Below are 24,502 nucleotides of genomic sequence, written 5' to 3'. Positions count from 1 at the left end.
GTAATGACTAGAATAAACTTTTTTTCAGAAGGGAGCTCCCAGGAGAGAACAGTTAAAAGCTCATTTCGCACAGATGTAAACCACCTTCCAATGCCCACATTACCTGAATGCAAAGTTAACAAACATTTAGTGATCAGTTTATATTTGTCTGTTACTGCCATCAACTAACCATCCTTTGCTGTCCTGTACTGAGGTTTCTTACTAAACATGGGAGGTGTAATTACTTCAGTGTGCTCCCCAGCGCTCTGAGTGTGTCAGGAATTTTAATAGCAGCCTACTTCAGAGCTGCTGGTTATTTTAAGCTGATTTTAAAGGTGTCTTGAGACCTGTATCTGATTGCTGTTGTTTTCTGAATTTATATAACACTGCAGTACTCTCTGCACCAGAATGAAGCTGTAGCACTGGACCTTGTTATTACAAAAATACCCATGGCTTTCAAACAGTGGGTAAGGTGTCTATTTGTACATGAAAATTAAAGTGTGTATAACTCCGGTCTGCAGTGTAGGCTGACAATGGCCAACCAGACTTGCTGCCTGGGACCATCATATGAAAAGAGATTGGGCAAACTGGGCCTATATACTCTAGAGTTTGAAGAATGAAAGGGTAGCATGGTGGCACAATGGTTAGCACTGCTGCCTCACAGCGCCAGAGACCCAGATTTGATTCCACCCTTAGGTAGCGTTTGGACATTCTCCACGTTTCCTCCGGTTGCTCTGGTTTTCTCCCTCAGTCCAGGTTAGGGTGGATTGGCCATGGGAAATTGTCGCATAGTGCCCAGGGATGTGCAGGTTAGGGTGGATTGGCCGTGGGAAATTGTCCCACAGTGCCCAGGGATGTGCAGGTTAGGGTAGATTGGCCGTGGGAAATTGTCCCATAATGCCCAGGGATGTGCAAGTTAGGGTGGATTGGCCGTGGGAAATTGTCCCATAGTGCCCAGGGATGTGCAGGTTAGGGTGTTTTGGCCGTGGGAAATTGTCCCATAGTGCCCAGGGATGTGCAGGTTAGGGTGGATTGGCCGTGGGAAATTGTCCCATAGTGCCCAGGGATGTGCAGGTTAGGGTGGATTGGCCGTGGGAAATTGCCCCATAGTGCCCAGGGATGTGCAGGTTAGGGTGGATTGGCCGTGGGCAATTGTCCCATAGTGCCCAGGCATGTGCAGATTAGGGTGGATTGGCCGTGGGAAATTGTCCCATAGTGCCCAGGAATGTGCAGGTTAGGTGGATTGGCTGTGGGAAATTGTCCCATAGTGTCCAGGGATGTGCAGGTTAGGGTGGATTGGCCGTGAGAAATTGTCCCATAGTGCCCAGGGATGTGCAGGTTAGGGTGGATTGGCCGTGAGAAATTGTCCCATAGTGCCCAGGGATGTGCAGGTTAGGGTGGATTGGCCATGGGAAATTGTCCCATAGTGCCCAGGGATGTGCAGGTTAGGGTGGATTGGCCGTGAGAAATTGTCCCATAGTGCCCAGGGATGTGCAGGTTAGGGTGGATTGGCCATGGGAAATTGTCCCATAGTGCCCAGGGATGTGCAGGTTAGAGTGGATTGGCCGTGAGAAATTGTCCCATAGTGTCCAGGGATGTGCAGGTTAGGGTGGATTGGCCGTGGGAAATTGTCCCATAGTGCCCAGGGATGTGCAGGTTAGGGTGGATTGGCCGTGGGAAATTGTCCCATAGTGCCCAGGAATGTGCACGTTAGGTGGATTGGCCGTGGGAAATTGTCCCATAGTGCCCAGGGATGTGCACGTTAGGGTGGATTGGCCGTGGGAAATTGTCCCATAGTGCCCAGGGATGTGCAGGTTAGGGGGATTGGCCGTGGGAAATTGTCCCATAGTGCCCAGGGATGTGCAGGTTAGGGTGGATTGGCCGTGGTAAATTATCCCATAGTGCCCAGGGATGTGCTGGTTGGGTGGATTGGCTGTGGGAAATTGTCCCATAGTGCCCAGGGAAGTGCAGGTTAGGGTGGATTGGCCGTGGGAAATTGTCCCATAGTGCCCAGGGATGTGCAGGTTAGGGTGGATTGGCTGTGGGAAATTGTCCCATAGTGCCCAGGGATGTGCAGGTTAGGGTGGATTGGCCGTGGGAAATTGTCCCATAGTGCCCAGGGATGTGCAGGTTAGGGTGGATTGGCCGTGGGAAATTGTCCCATAGTGCCCAGGGATGTGCAGGTTAGGGTGGATTGGCCGTGGTAACTTATCCCATAGTGCCCAGGGATGTGCTGGTTGGGTGGATTGGCTGTGGGAAATTGTCCCATAGTGCCCAGGGATGTGCAGGTTAGGGTGGATTGGCCGTGGGAAATTGTCCCATAGTGCCCAGGGATGTGCACGTTAGGTGGATTGGCTGTGGGAAATTGTCCCCTAGTGCCCAGGGATGTGCAGGTTAGGGTGGATTGGCCGTGGGAAATTGTCCCATAGTGCCCAGCGATGTGCAGGTTAGGTGGATTGGCCATGGGAAATTGTCCCATAGTGCCCAGGGATGTGCAGGTTAGGGTAGATTGGCCGTGGGAAATTGTCCCATAGTGCCCAGGGATGTGCAGGTTAGGGTGGATTGGCCGTGGGAAATTGTCCCATAGTGCCCAGGGATGTGCACGTTAGGGTGGATTGGCCGTGGGAAATTGTCCGATAGTGCCCAGGGATGTGCAGGTTAGGGTGGATTGGCCATGGGAAATTGCCCCATAGTGCCCAGGGATGTGCAGGTTAGGTAGATTGGCCGTGGGAAATTGTCCCATAGTGCCCAGGGATGTGCAGGTTAGGGTGGATTGGCCGTGGGAAATTGTCCCATAGTGCCCAGGGATGTGCAGGTTAGGGTGGATTGGCCGTGGGAAATTGTCCCATAGTGCCCAGGGATGTGCAGGTTAGGGTGGATTGGCCGTGGGAATTTGTCCCATAGTGCCCAGGGATGTGCAGGTTAGGGTGGATTGGCCGTGAGAAATTGTCCCATAGTGCCCAGGGATGTGCAGGTTAGGGTAGATTGGCCGTGGGAAATTGTCCCATAGTGCCCAGGGATGTGCAGGTTAGGGTGGATTGGCCGTGAGAAATTGTCCCATAGTGCCCAGGGATGTGCAGGTTAGGGTGGATTGGCCGTGGGAAGTTGTCCCATAGTGCCCAGGGATGTGCAGGTTAGGGTGGATTGGCCGTGGGAAATTGTCCCATAGTGCCCAGGGATGTGCAGGTTAGGGTGGATTGGCCGTGGGAAATTGTCCCATAGTGCCCAGGGATGTGCAGGTTAGGGTGGATTGGCCGTGGGAAATTGTCCCATAGTGCCCAGGGATGTGCAGGTTAGGGTGGATTGGCCATGGGAAATTGTCCCATAGTGCCCAGGGATGTGCAGGTTAGGGTGGATTGGCCGTGGGAAATTGTCCCATAGTGCCCAGGGATGTGCAGGTTAGGGTGGATTGGCCGTGGGAAATTGTCCCATAGTGCCCAGGGATGTGCAGGTTAGGGTGGATTGGCCGTGGGAAATTGTCCCATAGTGCCCAGGGATGTGCAGGTTAGGGTGGATTGGCCGTGGGAAATTGTCCCATAGGCCCAGGAATGTGCAGGTTAGTGTGGATTGGCCTATGGGAAATTGTCCCATAGTGCCCAGGAATGTGCACGTTAGGTGGATTGGCCGTGGGAAATTGTCCCATAGTGCCCAGGGATATGCAGGTTGAGTGGATTGGCTGTGGGAAATTGTCCCATAGTGCCCAGGGATGTGCAGGTTGGGTGGATTGGCCTATGGGAAATTGTCTCATAGTGCCCAGGGATGTGCTGGTTGAGTGGATTGGCCTATGGGAAATTGTCTCATAGTGCCCAGGGATGTGCTGGTTGGGTGGATTGGCCATGGGAAATTGTCCCATAGTGCCCAGGGATGTGCTGGTTGGGTGGGTTGGCTGTGGGAAATTGTCCCATAGTGCCCAGGGATGTGCTGGTTGGGTGGATTGGCCGTGAGGAATTGTCCCATAATGCCCAGGGATGTGCTGGTTAGGTGGATTGGCCGTGCTAAAGTTGCCCATTGTCACAGGCCTGTACCGGCGAGTTGGATTAGCCATGGGAAAAACATGGAGGGGGAGGGGTGTCTGGGTTGGGATGCTCTTTGGAGGGTCAGTGTGGACTTGATGGGCTGAATAGCCTGCTTCCACACTGTAGGGTTTATAATGTTTGATATAATTGAAACCTACAAAATATTAAAGGGAATATATAACCAAAGGGGCACAATTCCAAAGTGATGGGGAAGTTACTTAGGATGGAGATGAGAACTTTTTCTTCTGTACAGAAAGTTGTGAATCTTTGGATTTCTCGATACAAGAGAGCTGTTGGATATGAAATCTTAGTCATTGAATATCTTTAGAATAGAGGATGACAGATTTCTAAATGCCAGTGGCATCCCCCAGGTTAGGTGGATTGGCCAAGCTAAATTGCCCATGGTGTCCAGGGGATGTGTGAGCTAATTGGATTAACCATGGGAAATGCAGGGTTATGTAGTTGGGGTGGGTCTGGGTGGGATGCTCTTTGGAGGGTTGGTGTGGAGTCAGTGGGCTGAATGGCCTACTTCCATACTGTAGGGATTTGATGACTACTGGATGGCATGCTGGCTGAATGGGTTAGCGCTTGTGCCTCACAGCGCCAGGGACCTCAGTTCAATTCCAGCCTTGGGCGATTGTCTGTGTGGAGTTTGCACATTCTCCCCATGTCTGCATTGGGTTTCCTCCAGGTGCTCTGGTTTCCTCCCACAATCCAAAGATGTGCAGGTTGGGTGAATTGGCCGTGCTAAATTGCCCATAGTGTTCAGGGGATGTGTAGATTAGGTGCATTAGCCAGGGGTAAGTTCAGCCCATCAGTGTGGACTCGATGGGCTGAATGGTCTGCTTTCACACTGTAGGGATTCTGTGATCCTTTGAGATCTCTTGGACATGGCACCATGACTGAGTAATTGCAGAAGTTGTTTGAATGATTACAGTCGATATCGTTGAGCTGTCTCTGTTTTGCTGTTTGCTGCTTTGTACAGCCTTGCTTGGTAAACATGAACAGATGCAGGTGGTGTTAATACTGGCAACAAATGCTTCATTCCAGCCCACGTTACACTATTTGTTATTTTCTGTAAATGTAGTGTTTAAAAGAGGCTACAAATCAAGTTACTTTTTTAAAACTTTCTCCTCGATTGAATCATAAAAACCTTGTTTGTTCTGTGAAACTGATCATGTATTGGTGTCTGATTCAAGGGCAAAGAGACCAGTACCTGTCTGAAGCAATGTCACTGATAGCCTTTATCCTTGTTTCCTGTGTAAACACAGGGTCCTTGTACAATACTGCTCATAGTCGACCTACAGGACCAGTTGTTTTGTGACATATAAGATATCTAATTGGCACACAGCAGCATGAAACATTCTCCATTTTCAGCCCTCATGTTATGCTTCCCTGGGTCATTGAGAGGTTAATTGTTATAAAGATCAAATAGAAGCTAATTGTCTTTAAAGCCATTCTTCCCATGTTACTGTTCCAGGAGATAATTGATTTCTCTTGCTCTTCCTATGCTACTTTCCGATAGTTTTAAAACAGGAATTTGCATCTTCAAATCTGACACTATATAACACCTCTGGAACAGGTAGACACCAGCAAACTTGTTAATTAAACTACATAACAAGCTCGCTACGGAGATTATGGAAACAAACGATGCTGATTAATGCCAACACAAAATAGTTTTCTTTCAGAAAACAACATTTTTGGATAGGGTATATGCATATTTAAAGATTTAATGACTGATAATTGTAAGATGCGTGGAAGAAGCAACTGACTTTAAGCCTGTGATCCTGATGCTGTCCATCCATAGGGATTTCCTCTTCCCATGTCTGACAAAGCTCAATAAATAGAGATTGATTGCTGTGCTTAGTCAAGATCTCCAATTTCATTTTATGATGCGACAGAAACAGCACAGAGAATATTACAGGACGAGCAGGAATTCGGCTGGTGAAGTAAAGTAAACTACGGCCTGGTGTTGGAGTGTGTGCGTATTAATGTGAAGAGGCTTATAAATGAGGCAGATGAGCTGATGATGCAAGCTGCCATAGCTACTTAACATGACTTCAGTAAGGGCAGGACTGGGAGCTAAACATTCCTGACTCTGATGTATCCACGGGAGGTAGGGACGTGAAAAAGACCGGAGGAGAATTCAATTGAATTAGTTTTATTGTCACATGCACTAAAATGAGTACAGTAAAAAGTTTACAAGTTGCCAATCAGAGCGCCATCTTCAGTACAAGGAGAGGTTGACCAAGAATAGTGTTGCAGCTGTGCAGACTGATGATGTATGCGAGGATTCAAGGCCTTGATCAACTTGGATAGAGTGAATGAACAAGAAAGAGCCTGTTACATGACTGGGTTTTTAACCATAGAACCTCCCATGGTGACACAGAGATGGAGGAGCAAATCTGACAGTACATTTCAAAGAATATAAAAATTAAAATCAAGAGCTTCTGTTACCCAAATATAGATGGTGAGGAAAAAGCAATTTAAAGGGTCAAGAAGGACTTGAATTTCGATAATGTGTGCAGATGAATTTTCTTAATCAGTGTGCCACCAAGCGATGAGTGTAGAAGCTGCACAGGATCGATCTGAGCAATGAAGTGGGCATATATACACAGTGTGCTGCAATGTAACAATGCAGCAGTGTGTCATTCATTCAGGGGATATGAGTTAGGATTAGGGTTGGGTCAATGTTTTATCCACCTATAACTGCCCTTGAGAAGGTACTAGTGAGCTGCCTTCTTTCATCACTGCCATTAATCTGCTGTCGGGATTTCAGATGGGAGTGTCCCCATACATCTGCTTGTGGAGAAGCCAGTGTTGGACTGGAGTGGACAAAGTTAAAAATCACACAACACCAGGTTATAGTCCAATGGGTTTATTTGGAAGCACTAGCTTTCAGAGCAGCTATAACCTGGTGTTGGACTTTAACCTGGTTTTGTGTGATTTTAACCATATATCTGCTGCCTTGGGTCTTCGAGGTGGGAGTGGTCACAGGTTTGGAAGGTACTGTCAAAAGAGTTACTGCAGTGCATCTTGTAGATGGTACATAGTGCTGTTACTGAGTGTTGGTGGTGAAGGGAGGAGATGTTGAATGTAGTGTATGGGATTCGAATCGGGTCTAGGCAAGGGGGAAGATTCCATCACAGGAATCAGCTGAGTGAACCTTCTCTGGACTGCTGTAATGCAAGTATCTTCCTCCATGTCAACTCACTGCCCCAAGCCAGCTCCTTGGTGATCATTCACTGAACCACAACGCAATGTACGATTATTTTTGCTATGGATGGGTGAGGGAGCAGACCACAAGCAGAATTTTAATTTTTTTGGCTAAGCATGAGTTAGAACATAGAATATAGAACACAGAACATAGAACACAGAACATAAAACATGGAGCAGTACAGCACAGTACAGGCCCTTCGGCCCTCAATGTTGTGCTGGTCTTTTATTGGACTCTAAGATCAGACTAACCTACATACCCTTCATTGTACGATGCTCTGTGTGCCGATCCAAGAGTCACTTAAATATCCCAAATGTATCTGACTCGACTGTACATTCCATGCACCCACCACTCTCTGTGTAAAGATCCTACCTCTGACATCACCCCTAAACCTTCCTCCAATTCTTGTAAAATTATGCTCCCTCATGATGGACGTTTCAGTCATGGGGAACAGTTTCTGGCTATCCACTCTATCTATGCCTCTCAACATCTTGTACACCTCTAGCAAGTCACCTCTCATCCTTCTATGCCCTAGCTCCCTCAACCTCTCTTCATACGACATGCCCTCCAGTCCAGCCAGCATCCTGGTAAATCTCCTCTGCACCCTCTCTAAATCTTTCACATCCTTCCCATAAAGAGATGACCATAACTGAACACAATATTCTTAACTAGGGCTCGATAGAACTGCAGCATAACCTTGTGGTTCTTAAACTCAATTCTCCTGCTAATGAAAGCCAACACACCATACACCTTCCTAACAACCCTATCAACTTGGGTGGCAACTTTGAGGGATCCATGGATATGGACCCCAAGATCCCTTTGATTTTCCACACTGTCAAGAATCCTGTATTTAACCCTGTATTCTGCATTCCAATTCAACCTTCCAAATTGAATGACTTCACACTTTTCCAGGTTGAATTCCATCTCCCACTTCTCAGCCCAGCTCTGCATCCTGTCAATGTCCAGTTGCAACCTATAACAGCTCTTCACACTATCCACAACTCCACCAACCTTTGTGTCATCGACAAACTTACTAACCCACCCTTCCACTTCCTCATCCAAGTCATTTATAAAAATCACAAAGAGCAGAGATCCCAGAACAGATCCCTACAGAACACCACTGGTCACCGAGCTCCAGGCTGAATATTTTCCATCTATTACCACCCTCTGTCTTGTATGGGCCAGCCAATTCTGTATCCAGACAGACAGGTTTCCCTGTATCCCATGCCTCCTTACTATCTGAATGAGCCTACCATGGGAAACTTTATTAAGTGCTTGCTGAAATCCATGTACGCCACATCCACCACTCTACCTTCATCAACTTGTTTTGTCACATCCTCAAAGAATTCAATACGATTTGTTTGACATGTCCTGCCCCTCACAACGCCATGCTGACTATCTCTAATCAAACTATGGTTTTCCAAGTAATCATAAATCCTGTCTCTCAGAATCCTCTCCAGTACTTTGCCCACCACTGATGTAAGACTGACTAGTCTGTAATTCCCAGGATTATCCCTATTCTCTTTCTTGAATAAGGGAATAACATTTGTCACCCTCCAATCATCTGTCAATACTCCAGTGGACAGTGAGGATGCAAAGATCATCACCAAGGGTGCAGCAGTCTTGTCTCTTGCTTCCTGTAGTAACCTTGGATGTATCCGTCTGGCCCAGGGGATAGATCTATCCTTAAGTTTTTCAAAATTTTCAGCACATCCTCTTTCTTCCTCAACCTGTTCCAGCATATCAGTCTATTTTGCGCTGTCCTCAGAATTGTCAAGGTCCCTCTCATTCGTGAATACCGAAGCAAAGTAATCATTAAGGACCTCCCCTACTTCCTCCGACTCCAGGCACAAGTTACCTTCACTATCCCTGATCGGGCCTACTCTTAGTCTTGCCATCCTCTTGTTCCTCACATAAATGTAGAATGCCTTGAGATTTTCCTTAATCCTACCTGCTAAAGCTTTATCATGCCCCCTTCTAGCTCTCCTAAGCCCATTCTTCAGGTTGATCGTGGCTACCATGTAACCCTCTAAAGCCCTGTCTGATCCTTGCCTCCTTAAGTAAGTTTCCTTCTTCCTCTTGACTAGGTGTTCCACATTCCTTGTCACATTCCTTGTCAATCAAGGTTCCTCCACCCTACTATCCCTTTCTGGACACACCTGACAAAATCTGCTCCAACTATTTGCAGTAAGCAGGTTCCAATCAATATTAGGGAAGTTGAAGTCACCCATGACAACAACCCTGTTACTTCTGCACCTTTCCAAAATCTGCCTCTCACTCTGCTCCTCCGTGTTTCTGTTGCTATTTTGGGGAGAGGAGGGGTGGGGGTGGGGGGGTGGGGGGGGGGGGGGGGGGGGGGGCGGTTGGTGTGTGTGTGTCTGTGGAAAACTCCCAATAAAGTGACTGCTCCTTTCCCATTTCTGACTTCCACCCACACTAACCCTGTAGACAAACCCTCCTCAACGACCTCCTTTACTGCAGTTGTGAGACTATCCATCATTAGCAATGCCACTTGTCCACCTTTTTTGACTCCCGCCCCATTCCTTTTGTACCATCTAAACCCTGGAACATCCAACAGCCATTCCTGCCCTGTGATATCCAAGTTTCTGTAATGGCCACAACATCATAGTTCCAAGTACTGATCCATGTTCTGAGTTTGTCGCCCTTATTCCTGATACTTCTTGCATTAAAACTGACACACTTCAGCCCTTCACACTGACTGCACGCTTTGCCCTCTCAAGTGCTTATCCCTCCTCACAGACTCTCTGCCCGCTGTATCTGGCTGTTCACTACCGACTCCATCATCTGATCCGTAGCTCAGGTTCCCACCCCAAGGCAATCTAATTTAAACTCTCCTGAAGAGCCTGAGCAAATCTCTCTCCCAGGATATTGGTGCCCCTCCAGTTCAAGTGCAACCCATCCTTCTTGTACAGGTCCCACCTTCCCCAGAATATATCCCAATGATCTGAAGTCCTCCCTCCTACATCAGCCTTGCAGCCAAGTATTCATCTGCACTCGCTCTCTATTCCAAGCCTCATTAGCATGTGGCACCAGTAGCATGCCTGGGATTACTACTCTGCTTGTCCTGCCTTCTAGCTTCCAACCTAACTCCCTATATTCTCTTTTCAGGTCCTCCTCCTCCCTTTCCCTACCCATGCGATTGGTGCCAGTGTGTACCATGACTTCTGGCTGCTCTCCCTCTCCCATAAGAATCCTGTAGGTTTAATCCAAGACATCCCCGATCCTGGCACCCAGGAGGCAACATATCATCTGGGAGTCTCACTCGCGACCACAGAATCTCCTGTCTGTTCCTCTCATGATTGAGTCTCCTATCACTACTGCTATTGCTCTCTCTCCCCTATACTCCCCACTTCCCTTCTGAGCCACCGAGCCAGGCTCAGTGCCAGAAACCTGGCCGCTGTGCCTTTTCCCGATATTCCTATTCCCTTTCCCTCTCCTGACGGTCACCCAGCTACCTTTATCCTGTAATGTCGGTGTGACTACCTCCCTATAACTCCTTTCTATCACCCCCTTAGCCTCCCGAATGATCCAAAGTTAATCCAGTTCCAGGTCCCTAACGCAGTCTGTGAGGAGCTGGAGTTGGTGCACTTCCCACAGGTGAAGTCAGCAGGGACACTAGTGGTGACCCTTACCTCCCACATCCTGTAAGAGGAGCATGCAACTGCGCTGGCCTCAACCCTCTCTGCTGTAAATTGCCAAGAGATAGTGAATAAATTAAAAAAAGCTTCACCTTACCAACCCTCCACACAGTCTTTTCCTTTGGTTACAGGAGAGAGTTGGATCGGAGACAATTCACGTTTAGTGTCTCGGGTTTAGTTAAAGTCCAAATATATTAGTTCATATGTCCAGCAGTCCACATCCACACCTGTTCAACCTTTACTCCACCTATTCATGAGGTAAGCATTTAAGAGGAAAACTCACCTTCAAGATTTTTGGATTGTTTCTTGATGCAAGGCCTAGCAAATTTTTTCGCCATATTTTACCAAACTCAAGGCATTAACTGCCAACCACACCTCTGTGACATCCTTCTGACAAAGTCTGATTCCAGCCCCACCTTACCACACCCCGTTCCCAGAAAAGCTCCATACCCCTGGGATATCATGGTAGTAACAAACCGTACCATCTTTAAAAGATTGTTGTGCATCTGGACAATCTGGAGCTTCCCTGCATGGTTCCTGACACTTACAGGGGCAGACAGGGGGAAATGGGCAACCTGCTTTGTGGGCAGCATCCCAGACATCCTGCTGGATAACATGGTACAGAGGTGGAACCACCTACTTCCCTTGACACCAGACTGACAGCAGATCATGCCAGTGTGGTCCAGGTTACCATCCGGGTCAGTGCAGTCCCAGCTGTCGAGAGGATTGCCCACCACTGAAGGTCAATGACTTCTCCACTCTGGTATAAGTGCTGCCTGATGACCGATCCTTTGGAGAAAGCTGAAGTTGCCAGGAACCCGCCGTGATTTCCATGTCAAGACTTCTTGGGAGTTTGTTCGGTGAGTTTATGAAGATAGGTAGCTGAATATTACAGAAATGAGATATAGTATTAATAAGGTGCTTAACCAGTGGTAACCTTTGTTTCTAATTTCGTTTTTTCTTACCCCCACATTACCACCTAACTGCACCCATGGTGTGTGTGTGGAGGTGTGAGACACAGTGAGAGACACAAGGTGCACGAATCTTTATTCAATTTCCACCACCAGGAAGATAGGAAAACACCCGGGTGGCCAGTGACAAGCAGTGCCCTTCACATCGAAGGGCAGTGCTGTGTGATCAAACAGTGAAGGGGAGGGCAGGGACTAAATCAAAATAGAGTTGGAAGGGGAAATAATACATCTCCTGTTTATATTTATTTTAGTGAACAGTATGTCTGACATTCCTGTTTTTTTTTTCTTTTTTCTTACCCCCACACTCCCACCTAAGTGCGGTAGTGCTTAATTTTCCCCCAGCACCCATGGTGTGTGTGTGCAGGTGTGAGACACAGTGAGAGACACAAAGTGCACGGATCTTTATTCGGTTTCCACCACCAGGAAGATAGGAAACACCCGGGTGGCCAGTGACAAACACTGCCCTTCACATCAAGGGACAGTGCTGTGTGATCAAACAGTGAGGGGGTGGGCAGGGACTAAATCAAAATAGAGTTGAACGGGGAAATAATACATCTGGTTATATTTTTTTTGAGACACAGTGAAAGACACGAGGTGCGCAAATCTTTATTCTAATCTCCACCATCAGGAAAATAGAAAACACCCGGGTGGCCAGTGACAAGCAGTGCCCTTCACATCAAAGGGCAGTGCTGTGTGATCAAACAGTGAAGGGGAGGGTAGAGACTAAATCAAAATAGAGTTGGAGGGAGAAATGATGCACTCCACTCCCTGCGGATCTCCTGGTTATATTTTTGTTTATTAAACAAATTACAAAAACAGTTTACAACAAACAGTTACATTTACAGCTGCGTACAAGAGACAGCAATTTTCTCCTGGTTATATTTTTTTTCCTGTTTTTTTTCTCTTTTTTTGTGAATCTCCTGGTTATATTAACCCCCACACTACCACCTAACTGCGGTAGTGCTTATTTTTCCCCAGCACCCGTGGTGTGTGTGTGTGTGTGTAGGTGTGAGACACAGTGAGAGACACAAAGTGCACGAATCTTTATTCAATTTCCACCACCAGGAAGATAGGAAAACACCCGGGTGGCCAGTGACAAACACTGCCCTTTCTCCCGGTTATATTATTATTTTTTTTTTTCTTTTTTTTCTTTTCTTTCTTTTAACCCCCACACTACCACCTAAGTGCGGTAGTGCTTATTTTATCCCCAGAACCCATGGTGTGTGTGTGCAGGTGTGAGACACAGTGAAAGACACAAAGTGCACCAATCTTTATTCAATTTCCACCACCAGGAAGATAGGAAAACACCCGGGTGGCCAGTGACAAACACTGCCCTTTCTCCCGGTTATATATTTTTTTTTTTGGTAGAGACACCATTTTAATTTTTTTTCTTCTTTTTTTTCTTTTTTTTAATATTTTTATTTATTTATTTATTTATTTTTTTAATTTTTTTTAATCCCCACACTACCACCTAAGTGCGGTAGTGCTTATTTTATCCCCAGCACCCATGGTGTGTGTGTGCAGGTGTGAGACACAGTGAAAGACACAAAGTGCACCAATCTTTATTCAATTTCCACCACCAGGAAGATAGGAAAACACCCGGGTGGCCAGTGACAAACACTGCCCTTTCTCCCGGTTATATTCTTTTTTTTTTTCTTTTTTTTTTTTATATTTAATCCCCACACTACAGCCTAATTGGGGTAGTGCTTATTTTACTCTCCTCTTTTTTTTTTTTCCTCTTTTTTTTTATTTTCTTTTAACCCCCACACTACCACCTAAGTGCGGTAGTGCTTATTTTTTTCCCCAGCACCCATGGTGTGTGTGTGCAGGTGTGAGACACAGTGAAAGACACAAAGTGCACCAATCTTTTATTCAATTTCCACCACCAGGAAGATAGGAAAACACCCGGGTGGCCAGTGACAAACACTGCCCTTTCTCCCGGTTATATTAGACAGCCAAGGCTTTCCTGATTGGCTCAGGTTAACAACCCCAATCAAGAACTTTGTCAATGACATCCACCTTGTCCCAATCACTACACATGTCAGCCATATTCCTGTGGGTCTGGAGTTACATGTAGGCCAGATCAGGTAAAGATGGCAATTTCCTTCACATTAGTGAATGTGATGGATTTTTCCAATAATTCCTTTTTGGTTATTATTAGACTGCTGATTCCAGATATTTGTTGAACCCAAATTCCACCGTCTGCCACGGCAGCATTTGAACCCGGGTTCTCAGAACATACCTGGGTCTCTGAATTAATAGTCCAGCGGTAACATCTCTGGGTCACCATTTCTCTTCTCTTACACCTCCTGATGGTACGGTTCCATGCTGGAACCAGCTGGTTGCTCATGATAAGTCACAGCACACTGACCTCTGAAGGTAGATGGGCACCAATATTGGTTAGTTCCCCAGCAATGTGTGCGTTCATGTACTGAGCTCAGCATGTGGTTGCATTGCTAACTGTCCATGGTAGAACTGCTCAATGACTCAGGCTGGACCTTAAGGATGTACCCTCAGAGAGATGCTTAGAGTCTATCAGGATTTGTAGGACAGCACACTGTGTGGGCAGCAGACACATAGGAACACCATCATTTCTCCTCCAAGCCAGACATCATCCTGACTTAGAAACCTATAACCATTACTTCACTGTTGCTAGGTCAAAATCCTGGAACTCCCTTTCTAATAGCACAGTGGATGACCCCATACCCCAAGAACTGCAGCAGCTTAAAACTCACCACCACCTTCTCAAGGGCAATTAGAGATGGGCAATAAACAATGACCCTGCCACTTTCCTATTGAGTTGAATAACATTATTGGGGCAGGAACCCAGGCCGAATGAACAGTGTCCATTCTGAATCTCAGGACTGAATCAAAACTAACAGCATCATGAGTCTTTAATGTTACATTGTGTTCTTTGATGTAGCTGGCTATGAGAGCTGTGGAGTTCCTGACTATCCCAATTCAGATACCTTCCCAATATCACCTCAAGCACTCGCATTTCAGGTCCAGCTTCTTTCAGAGAAAGTCATAAGTAACATGAGCAAGAATGGCCAATCAGCCACTTGAGCTTACTCCAACATTCAATTAGTTAAAGACTGATCTGGTTTTGGCCTTCACCTTCCTGCCTGCTCCCCGCCCACATCCACCAATTCCCTTATAATTAAGGATCTGTCCAATGACCAGGTAAATCAGCCTTATCATTGTCTGTGTCACATTTAAAGGCAGTTTGGGCCAAAGACTTGTTGGGCCAAAGGGCCTATTTCCATACTGTAGGGAATCTAATCTGGTCTTGTAGGACCAAGCCTAGGAGAATTTAAACTTTGGGTGGCACGGTGACTCAGTGGTTAGCACTGCTGTCTCACAGCACCAGGGTCTCAGGTTCAATTCCAGCCTTGGGTGACTGTCTGTGTGGAGTTTGCACATTCTCCCCGTGTCTGCGTGGGTTTCCTCCAGGTGCTCCGGTTTCCTCACACAGTCCAAAGATGTGCCAGTCAGGTAAATTGGCCATGCTAAATATCCTGTAGTGTTAGGTGCATTAGTCAGAGGGAAATGGGTCTGGGTGGGTTACTCATCTGAGGGTCGGTGTGGACTGGTTGAGCCAAGGGGCCTGTTTCCACACTGTAGGGAACCTAATCTTTCTATCAGGTATGATCCTTTCGCAGAAACCATTTCTGCCATCTGATGTGGGCTGGAGTCGATCTGGTTTTGAACTCCAACCAGTGTTGTTGTTGACACCAATGTGGGGGGTGATGGAGTCGACACAAACTCAGCTCTTTTTTGGTGGATCTTAAGTCCACATCATGGTAAATGTCACACACAGTGAGGAGAAAGGTGATGGGGACAAATTCAGAACAATCCTATCGGAAGGTGAGTGTGAAGTATTGCTACATTAATGATTGGAGGCAGATGTTCGCAGGTAAAGGGATGGCTGGAAAATGGGAAGCCTTCAGAAATGAGATAGCAAAAATCCAGAGAAAGTATATTCTTGTCAGGGTGAAAGGAAAGGCTGGTAGGTATGGGGAATGCTGGATGACTAAAGAAATTGAGGGTTTGGTTAAGAAAAAGAAGGAAGCATATGTCAGGTATAGACAGGATAGATCGAGTGAATCCTTATAAGAGTGTAAAGAAAGCAGGAGTATACTTAAGACGGAAATCAGGAGGGCAAAACGGGGACATGAGATAACTTTGGCAAATAGAATTAAAGAGAATCCAAAGGGTTTTTACAAATATGTTAAGGACAAAAGGGTAACTAGGGAGAGAATAGGGCCCCTCAAAGATTAGCAAAGTGGCCTTTGTGTGAAGCCACAAAAAATGGGGGAGATACTAAATTAATATTTTGCATCAGTATTTACTGTGGAAAAGGATTTGGAAGATATAGACAGCAGGGAAATAAATGGTGACATCTTGCAAAATGTCCAGATTACAGAGGAGGACGTGCTGGATGTCTTGAAATGGTTAACGGTGGATAAATCCCTAGGACCTGATCAGGTGTACCCAAGAACTCTGTGGGAAGCTAGAGAAGTGATTGACAATAGACAACAGACAATAGGTGCAGGAGTAGGCCATACTGCCCTTCGAGCCTGCACCACCATTCAATATGATCATGGCTGATCATCCTTAATCAGTATCCTGTTCCTGCCTTATCTCCATAACCCTTGATTGCACTATCATTGAGAGCTCTACCAACTCTTTCTTAAATGAATCCAGAGACTGGGCCTCCACTGCCCTCTGGGGCAGAGCATTCCACACAGCCACCACTCTCTGGGTGAAGAAGTTTCTCCTCATCTCTGTCCTAAATGGTCTGCCCTGTATTTTTAAGCTGTGTCCTCTGGTTCGGCACTCACCCATCAACGGAAACATGTTTCCTGCCTCCGGAGTGTCCAATCCTTTAATAATCTTATATGTCTCAATCAAATCCCCTCTCAGTCTTCTAAACTCAAGGGTATACAAGTCCAGTCGCTCCAGTCTTTCAGCGTAAGGTAGTCCCGCATTTCCAGGAATTGACCTCGTGAACCTACACTGCACTCCCTCAATAGCCAGAATGTCTTTCCTCAAATTTGGAGACCAGAACTGCACACAATACTCCAGGTGTGGTCTCACCAGGGCCCTGTACAGCTGCAGAAGAACCTCTTTGCTTCTATACTCAATCCCTCTTGTTATGAAGGCCAGCATGCTATTAGCCTTCTTCACTACTTGCTGTACCTGCATGCTTACCTTCATTGACTGGTGTACAAGATCTCTTTGTACTGCCCCTTTACCTAAATTGATTTCATTCAGGTAGTAATCTGCCTTCCTGTTCTTGCCACCAAAGTGGATAACCATACATTTATCCACATTAAACTGCATCTGCCATGCATCTGACCACTCACCTAACCTGTCCAGGTCACCCTGTAATCTTACATTTCACCCTGCCACCCAGCTTAGTATCATCAGCAAATTTGCTAATGTTATTACTAACACCATCTTCTATATCATTAATATATATTGCAAGAAGCTGCGGTCCCAGCACTGATCCCTGCGGTACCCCACTGGTCACTGCCTGCCATTCCGAAATGGAGCCATTTATCACTACCCTTTGTTTCCTATCAGCCAACCAACTTTCAATCCAAGTTAATACTTTGCCCCCAATACCATGCGCCCTAATTTTGCTCACTAACCTCCTATGTGGGACTTTATCAAAAGCTTTCTGAAAGTCCAGGTACACTACATCTACGGGATCTCCCTCATCCATCTTTAGAGTTACATCCTCAAAAAATTCCAGAAGATTAGTCAAGCATGATTTCCCCTTCATAAATCCATGCTGACTCTATCCTATCCTGTTACTACTATCCAGATGTGTCGTAATTTCATCCTTTATAATTGACTCCAGCATCTTTCCCACCACTGAGGTCAGACTAACTGGTCTATAATTTCCTGCTTTCTCTCTCCCACCTTTCTTAAAAAGTGGTACAACATTAGCCACCCTCCAATCCGCAGGAACTGATCCCAAATATATCGAACTCTGGAAAATAATCACCAACGCATCCACGATTTCTCGAGCCACCTCCTTCAGTACCTGGGATGTAGACCATCAGGCCCCGGGGACTTATCACCTTCAGACCTAACAGTCTCTCCAACACCAATTCCTGGCAAATATAAATTCCCTTCAGTTCAGGTCCTTCAGCCACTGTTACCTCTGGGAGATTGCTTGTGTCTTCCCCAGTGAACACAGATCTGAAGTACCAATTCAATTCTTCTGCCATTTCTTTGTTCCCCGTAATATATTCCCCTGTTTCTGCCTTCAAGGGCCCAGTTTTAGTCTTAACCATTTTTTTTCCCTTTCACATATCTAAAAAAGCTTTTACTATCCTCCTTTATATTTTTGGCCAGTTTACCTTCGACCTCATTTTTTCTCTGCGTATTTCCTTCTTAGTAATCCTCTGTTGTTCTTTAAAAGCTTCCCAGTCCTCCGTTTTCCCACTTATCTTTGCTATGTTATACTTTTTCTCTTTTAACTTTATATGTTTCTTAACTTCCCTCATCAGCCACGGCCACCCCTGCCTCCTCCTAGGATCTTTCTTCTTTTTGGAATGAACTGATCCTATATCTTCTGCATTATACACAGAAATATCTGCCATTGTTCCTCCACTGTCATCCTTGCTAAGGTATTGTACCATTGTACTTTGGCCAGCTCCTCCCTCATAGCTCCATATTTCCCTTTATTCAACTGAAATATTGTCACTTCCGATTGTACCCACTCCCTCTCAAATTGCAGATTGAAGCTAATTATATTATGGTCACTACTTCCCAATGGCTCCTTCACTTCGAGGTCCCTGACCAATTCTGGTTCGTTGCACAATACCAGATCCAGAATTGCCTTCTCCCTGGTAGGGTCCAGCACCAGCTGTTCTAAGAATCCATCTTGCAGGCACTCCACAAAGTCTCTTTCTTGAGGTCCAGCACCATCCTGATTCTCCCAGTCTACCTGCATGTTAAAATCCCCCATAACAACTGTAGTAACATATTTGCGACAGGCCAATTTCAGCTCCCGATTCAACTTACATCCGACATCCAGACTACTGTTTGGGGACCTGTAGATAACTCCCAAGAGGGTCTTTTTACCCTTAGAATTTCTCAGCTCTATCCATACTGACTCTACATCCCCTGAATGCTGGGCCTCTTGCTGAGATATTTGTATCATCGATAGTCACAGGTGAGGTGCCGGAAGACTGGAGGTTCGCAAACATGGTGCCACTGTTTAAGAAGGGCGGTAAAGACAAGCCAGGGAACTATAGACCGGTGAGTCTGACCTCGGTGGTGGGCATGTTGTTGGAGGGAATCCTGTGGGACAGGATGTGCATGTATTTGGAAAGGCAAGGACTGATTCGGGATAGTCAACATGGCTTTGTGCGTGGGAAATCATGTCGCACAAACCTGATTGAGTTGTTTGAAGAAGTAACAAAGAAGATTGATGAGGGCAGAGCAGTAGATGTGATCTATATGGACTTCAGTAAGGCGTTCGACAAGGTTCCCCATGGGAGACTGATTAGCATGGTTAGATCTCATGGAATGCAGGGAGAACTAGCCATTTAGATAGAGAACTGGCTCAAACGTAGAAGACAGAGGTTGGTGGTGGAGGGTTGTTTTTCAGACTGGAAGCCTGTGACCAGTGGAGTGTCACAAGGATCGGTGCTGGGCCCTCTACTTTTTGTCATTTACATAAATGATTTGGATGCGAGCATAAAAGGTACAGTTAGTAAGTTTGCAGATGACACCAAAATTGGAGGTGTAGTGGACAGTGAAGAGGGTTACCTCAGATACAACAGGATCTGGACCAGATGGGCAAATGGGCTGAGAAGTGGCAGATGGAGTTTAATTCAGATAAATGCAAGGTGCTGCATTTTGGGAAAGCAAATCTTAGCAGTACTTATACACTTAATGGTAAGGTCCTAGGGAGTGTTGCTGAACAAAGAGACCTTGGAGTGCAGGTTCATAGCTCCATGAAAGTGGAGTCGCAGGTAGATAGAATAGCAAAGAAGGCGTTTGGTATGCTTTCCTTTATTGGTCAGAGTATTGAGTACAGGAGTTGGGAGGTTATGTTGTGGCTGTACAGGACATTGGTTAGGCCACAGTTGGAATATTGCATGCAATTCTGGTCTCCTTCCTATTGGAAAGATGTTGTGAAACTTGAAAGGGTTCAGAAAAGATTTACAAGGATGTTGCCAGGGCTGGAGGATCTGAGCTACAGGGAAAGGCTGAACAGGCTGGGGCTGTTTTCCCTGGAGCATCAGAGGCTGAGGGGTGACGTTATAGAGGTTTACAAAATTATGAGGGGCATGGATAGGATAAATAGACAAAGTCTTTTCCCTGGGATCGGGGAGTCCAGAACCAGAGGGCATAGGTTTAGAGCGAGATGTAAAAGAGACCTAAAGGGCAACCTTTTCACTCAGAGGGTGGTACGTGTATGGAATGAGCTGCCAGAGGATGTGGTGGAGGCTAGTACAATTGCAACATTTAAGAGGCATTTGGATGGGTATATGAATAGGAAGGGTTTGGAGGGATATGGGCTGGGTGCTGGGAGGTGGGACTAGATTGGGTTGGGATATCTGGTCGGCATGGTTGGGTTGGACCGAAGGGTCTGTTTCCATGCTGTACATCTCTATGACTCTCTATGCCGTGTATGTGTACCATGTTTGTCTTGCCGTGCCCTCTTAACAAGGTTGTTTGCAAGGATAAAGGAAACTGGAAATCCTGGCCTACAGGAAGGCTTTTCCTTAGGAGCAATTCCATGGCAGCTCCATTTCTGGAACAGATTGCTGTCAGCTAACACATCCTTACGATGTAAATATTCCAAGTGTTCATTAACCTGCGTAAAGCAGAACTCTGTCTGTGACCATCTGTGCCCTTGTCTTCATCTTCAAATTAAATTTGATTGCTGTGTCTCCGGATCTCTTGAAAATAAAGTGGGAAATGAGACACAAGACGATCTGTTTGTGGGTGTTAGGCAGACCAATATTCAGGATATTTTTAAATATTGACAATTCTATTCATAGAACTCACTGTTAAATACTTTGTCTCCTCCTCTAAGCAATGAAGAGATTGTGTTTCCCATCTGCTAAGAGTTCAATCTCTGATACACAAGCTGGCGAATAGTCAGTCTATTCCCATATTCCATAACAGTCTGTCCTGTGGCTTCCATCCTGTGGCCCTCCACCTTTGAGCTGAACTAAAGGAAAGGTTGTGCTTTTCTCCAGGAACTTTCATGGCCACAGGACTTCACAAAACACTTTCCAATTAATGCGGTATTTTTGAATTCATCACTGCTGAGTCCCTAGAGGTTGGAAGCACAGGACACTGGTGAACCTGTGGCCTGGTACCCCTAGGCCATGCTAGATTTGGACCCAGGTACTCTGTTACCCCTAACTCTGGTTTCTTTGCTCCCTGGTACCCCTAGTCCTTTTATCCTTATGTCATGGTACCCCTACATCCTTGCACTCCTACACCCTGTCACCCCTGTGCACTGCTAAGTCTCCCAACTGGTACTCCTGGTCCCTGGTTTCCCCCACACCCTGTCACTCCAATGGAGGGCAAAATGAGACTAGTATTAATTGGGCAATATTAACGTGATATTAACGGGCAGGTTAAGACTTTGTTAAGAGAGTGAGACTAGTATTAATGGAGCATTAAGACTGGGCGTAAGTGGGGCAGAGTGAGACTGGGTATTAATGGGGAAGAGTGAGACTGGATATTATTGGCCATGGTGAGACTGAGTATTAATGTGGCATTGACTGAATGAGTCCATCTGGTGGTGCTAAATTTTTCCATCTTTTACCTTTTCAGAGGCAGCTCCAAAGAAATTACGCAGCAACATCCGAAGGAGCACGGAGACTGGGATTGCTATGGAAATGAGAAACCGCGTGACACGGCAAGGCAGCAGAGAATCAACAGACGGCAGCACCAACAGTAACAGCTCCGATGGCAAGTGAGTATCCGGCAAAGGGAGACAGCACCTCAGCAGTACAGGCGATATGAAAGATGTCCCATTTTAGCAAATCATGTAGACGTTGGTGCTGTCTCTGTTTATAATCTGTCAGAGTGGAGATGGTGTGTTCCTAGAAGCTATATTGGTTTATTCACTGCATCCTGTTGATGTCCTGTCCTTGGTCACACATTAAAAACAGTCACATCTTTTCTTAAAGGTTACAGCAACTTTAATATTTACATAATGTCACTTGGAAGAAATGGAACAAAATGGAACTTATCAAACTTTAAATATTGAATAGGTTCTGGAGAGTTAATTTTCCCTTTGCAATAAATACCTTGCAATTATGAATAAATGTTTATTGTTAATATCTAAAGTATAAACTGAGGATGCTGCTGTATTTTCTAAGATCTGGTACTTGTCAGAATGGGAAACAAAGAGTCTGGTGCCACGGGAGAGATCCTGCAGTGCTCAGCCACAATCCCCCAGTGAGAGGAAACCCTCCTGGACCAATGAAGGGAAAGGCTTGTCAATGTGACTTATGAATGATCAGTTGCTACAGATTAACCCTGATCTTGCGCCACCTCAAGGGTTCAATGGGAGGTGCACAGCTTTCCTGTGTCTCTGAGATGCTGCCCAGCTGTTGGGCTGTGCCAGGGGTTGGTGGAGAGGCAGTTTCTCATTGTCAGACACTCTGTGCCCAATCAAGGCATCAGTTTGGAGGTGGAACCAGTAAAGTCATCCCCAGGCTTGTCTCATAGAATCCCTACAGTGTGGAAATGGGCCCTTCGGCCCAACACGTCCATACCGACCCTCTGAAGAGTAACCCATTCCCCTAGCTTAAACTTCCCTGAACACTGTGGGCAATTTAGCATGGCCAATTCACCTAACCTGCACATCTTTGGATTGTGGGAGGAAACCAGAGCACCCAGAGGAAACCCACGCAGACATGGGGAGAATATGCAAACTCCATACAGTCGCCTGAAGCTGGAATTGAACTCAAGTCCCTGGCGCTGAGAGGCAGCAGTGCTAACCACTGAGCCACCATGCCGCTCCCTGTCTTTGACCCCCTTCCCCCCATTCCCCTCACCCCTAACCATTTCTCTTCTACCCCCAATCCTGCTGTCAATCGTTGAATCAGGAAATTTATCAACAATTCCTGGTGAGTATTAGCCAGAGCCATGACCAATCCAGTGCAATATTGGCAATGAGGCTATTCCAGCCTTTGATTGGCTGATGGCTCTCATGGAGGGGGTGGGGGTTGCTAACAAGATTTGGTCAGCTTCAGATGCTGAAGGAACCAATGGGATGGAAACAACTGTTTGGACAAATCATCATTTATCTTCCTGCATCTGTCGAACCCCATCTTCATATTGAGGATACTCACCATCATGTTGCGTGATATTATCACTGTAATAAATGTTCAAGGTTTTGAGTAGACCTAGCAACTCAAGCCCGGACATCCATGGAGTACTGTGAGCCATCAGCAGCAGCAGAATTGTATTAGGCTGATAAATGGCAAATAATATTCATGCCATACAACTGGCAGGTAATGACCAGCCCCAACAAGAGAGACTCTAACCATCTCCCCTTGACATTCAATGGCATTGCTATCACTTTATTCCCCCACTATCAACATGCTGGGGAAGAAACTGAACTAGACCAGCCATGTAAATACTGTGAATGCCTCAGCATATGAAGGACTGGGAATCCTGCTGCAAATAACTCACCTCCTGACTCCCCAAAGCCTGTCCACCATCTACAAGGCACAAGTCAGGAGTGTGATGGAATACTTCCCATTTTCCTGGATGGGTCCGGCTCCAACAACGTTCAATAGGCTTGACACCATCCAGGACAAAGCAGGCTGTTTGATTGGCACCATATCCACCACTTTCAGCCTTCACTCCCTCCATCACTGATGCACAGTGGCAGTAGCATTACAAGGTGCACTGCAGCAACTCACCAAAGATCCTTTGACAGCTCCTTCCAAACTCATGACCCCTACCACCTCGAAAGAAAATGGCCAGCACAGGCCCCCCACCACACTCAGGTTCCCCTGTAAACCATATACCATCCGGAATCAGATCAATATTCCAGTCCCTTCACTGTCACTGACGAGTGAACTCTCCATAATTGTTCAGCAAACTCTCATTAATCCTTTCCTCTCCAAAACAGTCATCAAATTCTGACTGCACCCAGAATTCCTGCATACAGTCTGATGAAGAATACTCAGGACTGTTTGGAGCAGTTACTAATCATTGTCTCTTGTTTTTGCAGTTTGGTTTTCCCCACAGCACGATTGGGAGCAGATGGCCAATTCAGTGATTTTTTGGATGGAATTGGCCCTGCACAGCTTGTGGGGAGACAAACATTGGCAGCACCTTCCATGGGTAGGTTCTCACTCCATTCTACCAACTTGTTAGAACAATGTCTGATAGTATTGAGGCTTCACTGTCCTGTCCATCTGTCCATCTCCAGCCGGAGTTCCCCATCCATCCGACGAGCTGTGTGGAACGAGAGGTTCTCTCCATTTAGAAATCATCCTTTTGATTGCAAATGTCAGTCTACAAAGGAAGCATAGGAAATATCGAACCAGTTAATGTAGTAACTAGTTAACCCGACATCAGTTGAGAGGAAACAGTGAGAGAAATGAAGGATTGAGAGACTGAGGACCTTGAAGCATTCCACTTGATCAGAGC

The 24,502-nt window shown here is 46.2% G+C and overlaps 1 protein-coding gene across 4 annotated transcripts in view; it reads left to right on the top strand.

Moving 5' to 3' along the window:
* Positions 1-24,502, top strand: part of rims3 (regulating synaptic membrane exocytosis 3) — a 372,715-nt gene that overhangs the window by 279,076 nt on the left and 69,137 nt on the right. For all 4 annotated transcript variants that reach the window (XM_087976947.1, XM_087976946.1, XM_087976948.1 and 1 more), the window contains exons 4-5: positions 21,662-21,803; positions 24,081-24,193. In XM_087976947.1, the coding sequence (XP_087833073.1) occupies positions 21,662-21,803; positions 24,081-24,193 (255 nt within the window). The remainder of the gene's footprint in view (positions 1-21,661; positions 21,804-24,080; positions 24,194-24,502) is intronic.

This window comes from Chiloscyllium plagiosum, unplaced genomic scaffold (genome assembly GCF_037043375.1).
Source record: "Chiloscyllium plagiosum isolate Xiang-an unplaced genomic scaffold, Cpla_swu_hap1 HiC_scaffold_30, whole genome shotgun sequence".
In the NCBI taxonomy this organism is placed as follows: Eukaryota; Metazoa; Chordata; class Chondrichthyes; order Orectolobiformes; family Hemiscylliidae; genus Chiloscyllium; species Chiloscyllium plagiosum.
This window is presented reverse-complemented; position numbering and strand designations above follow the sequence as displayed.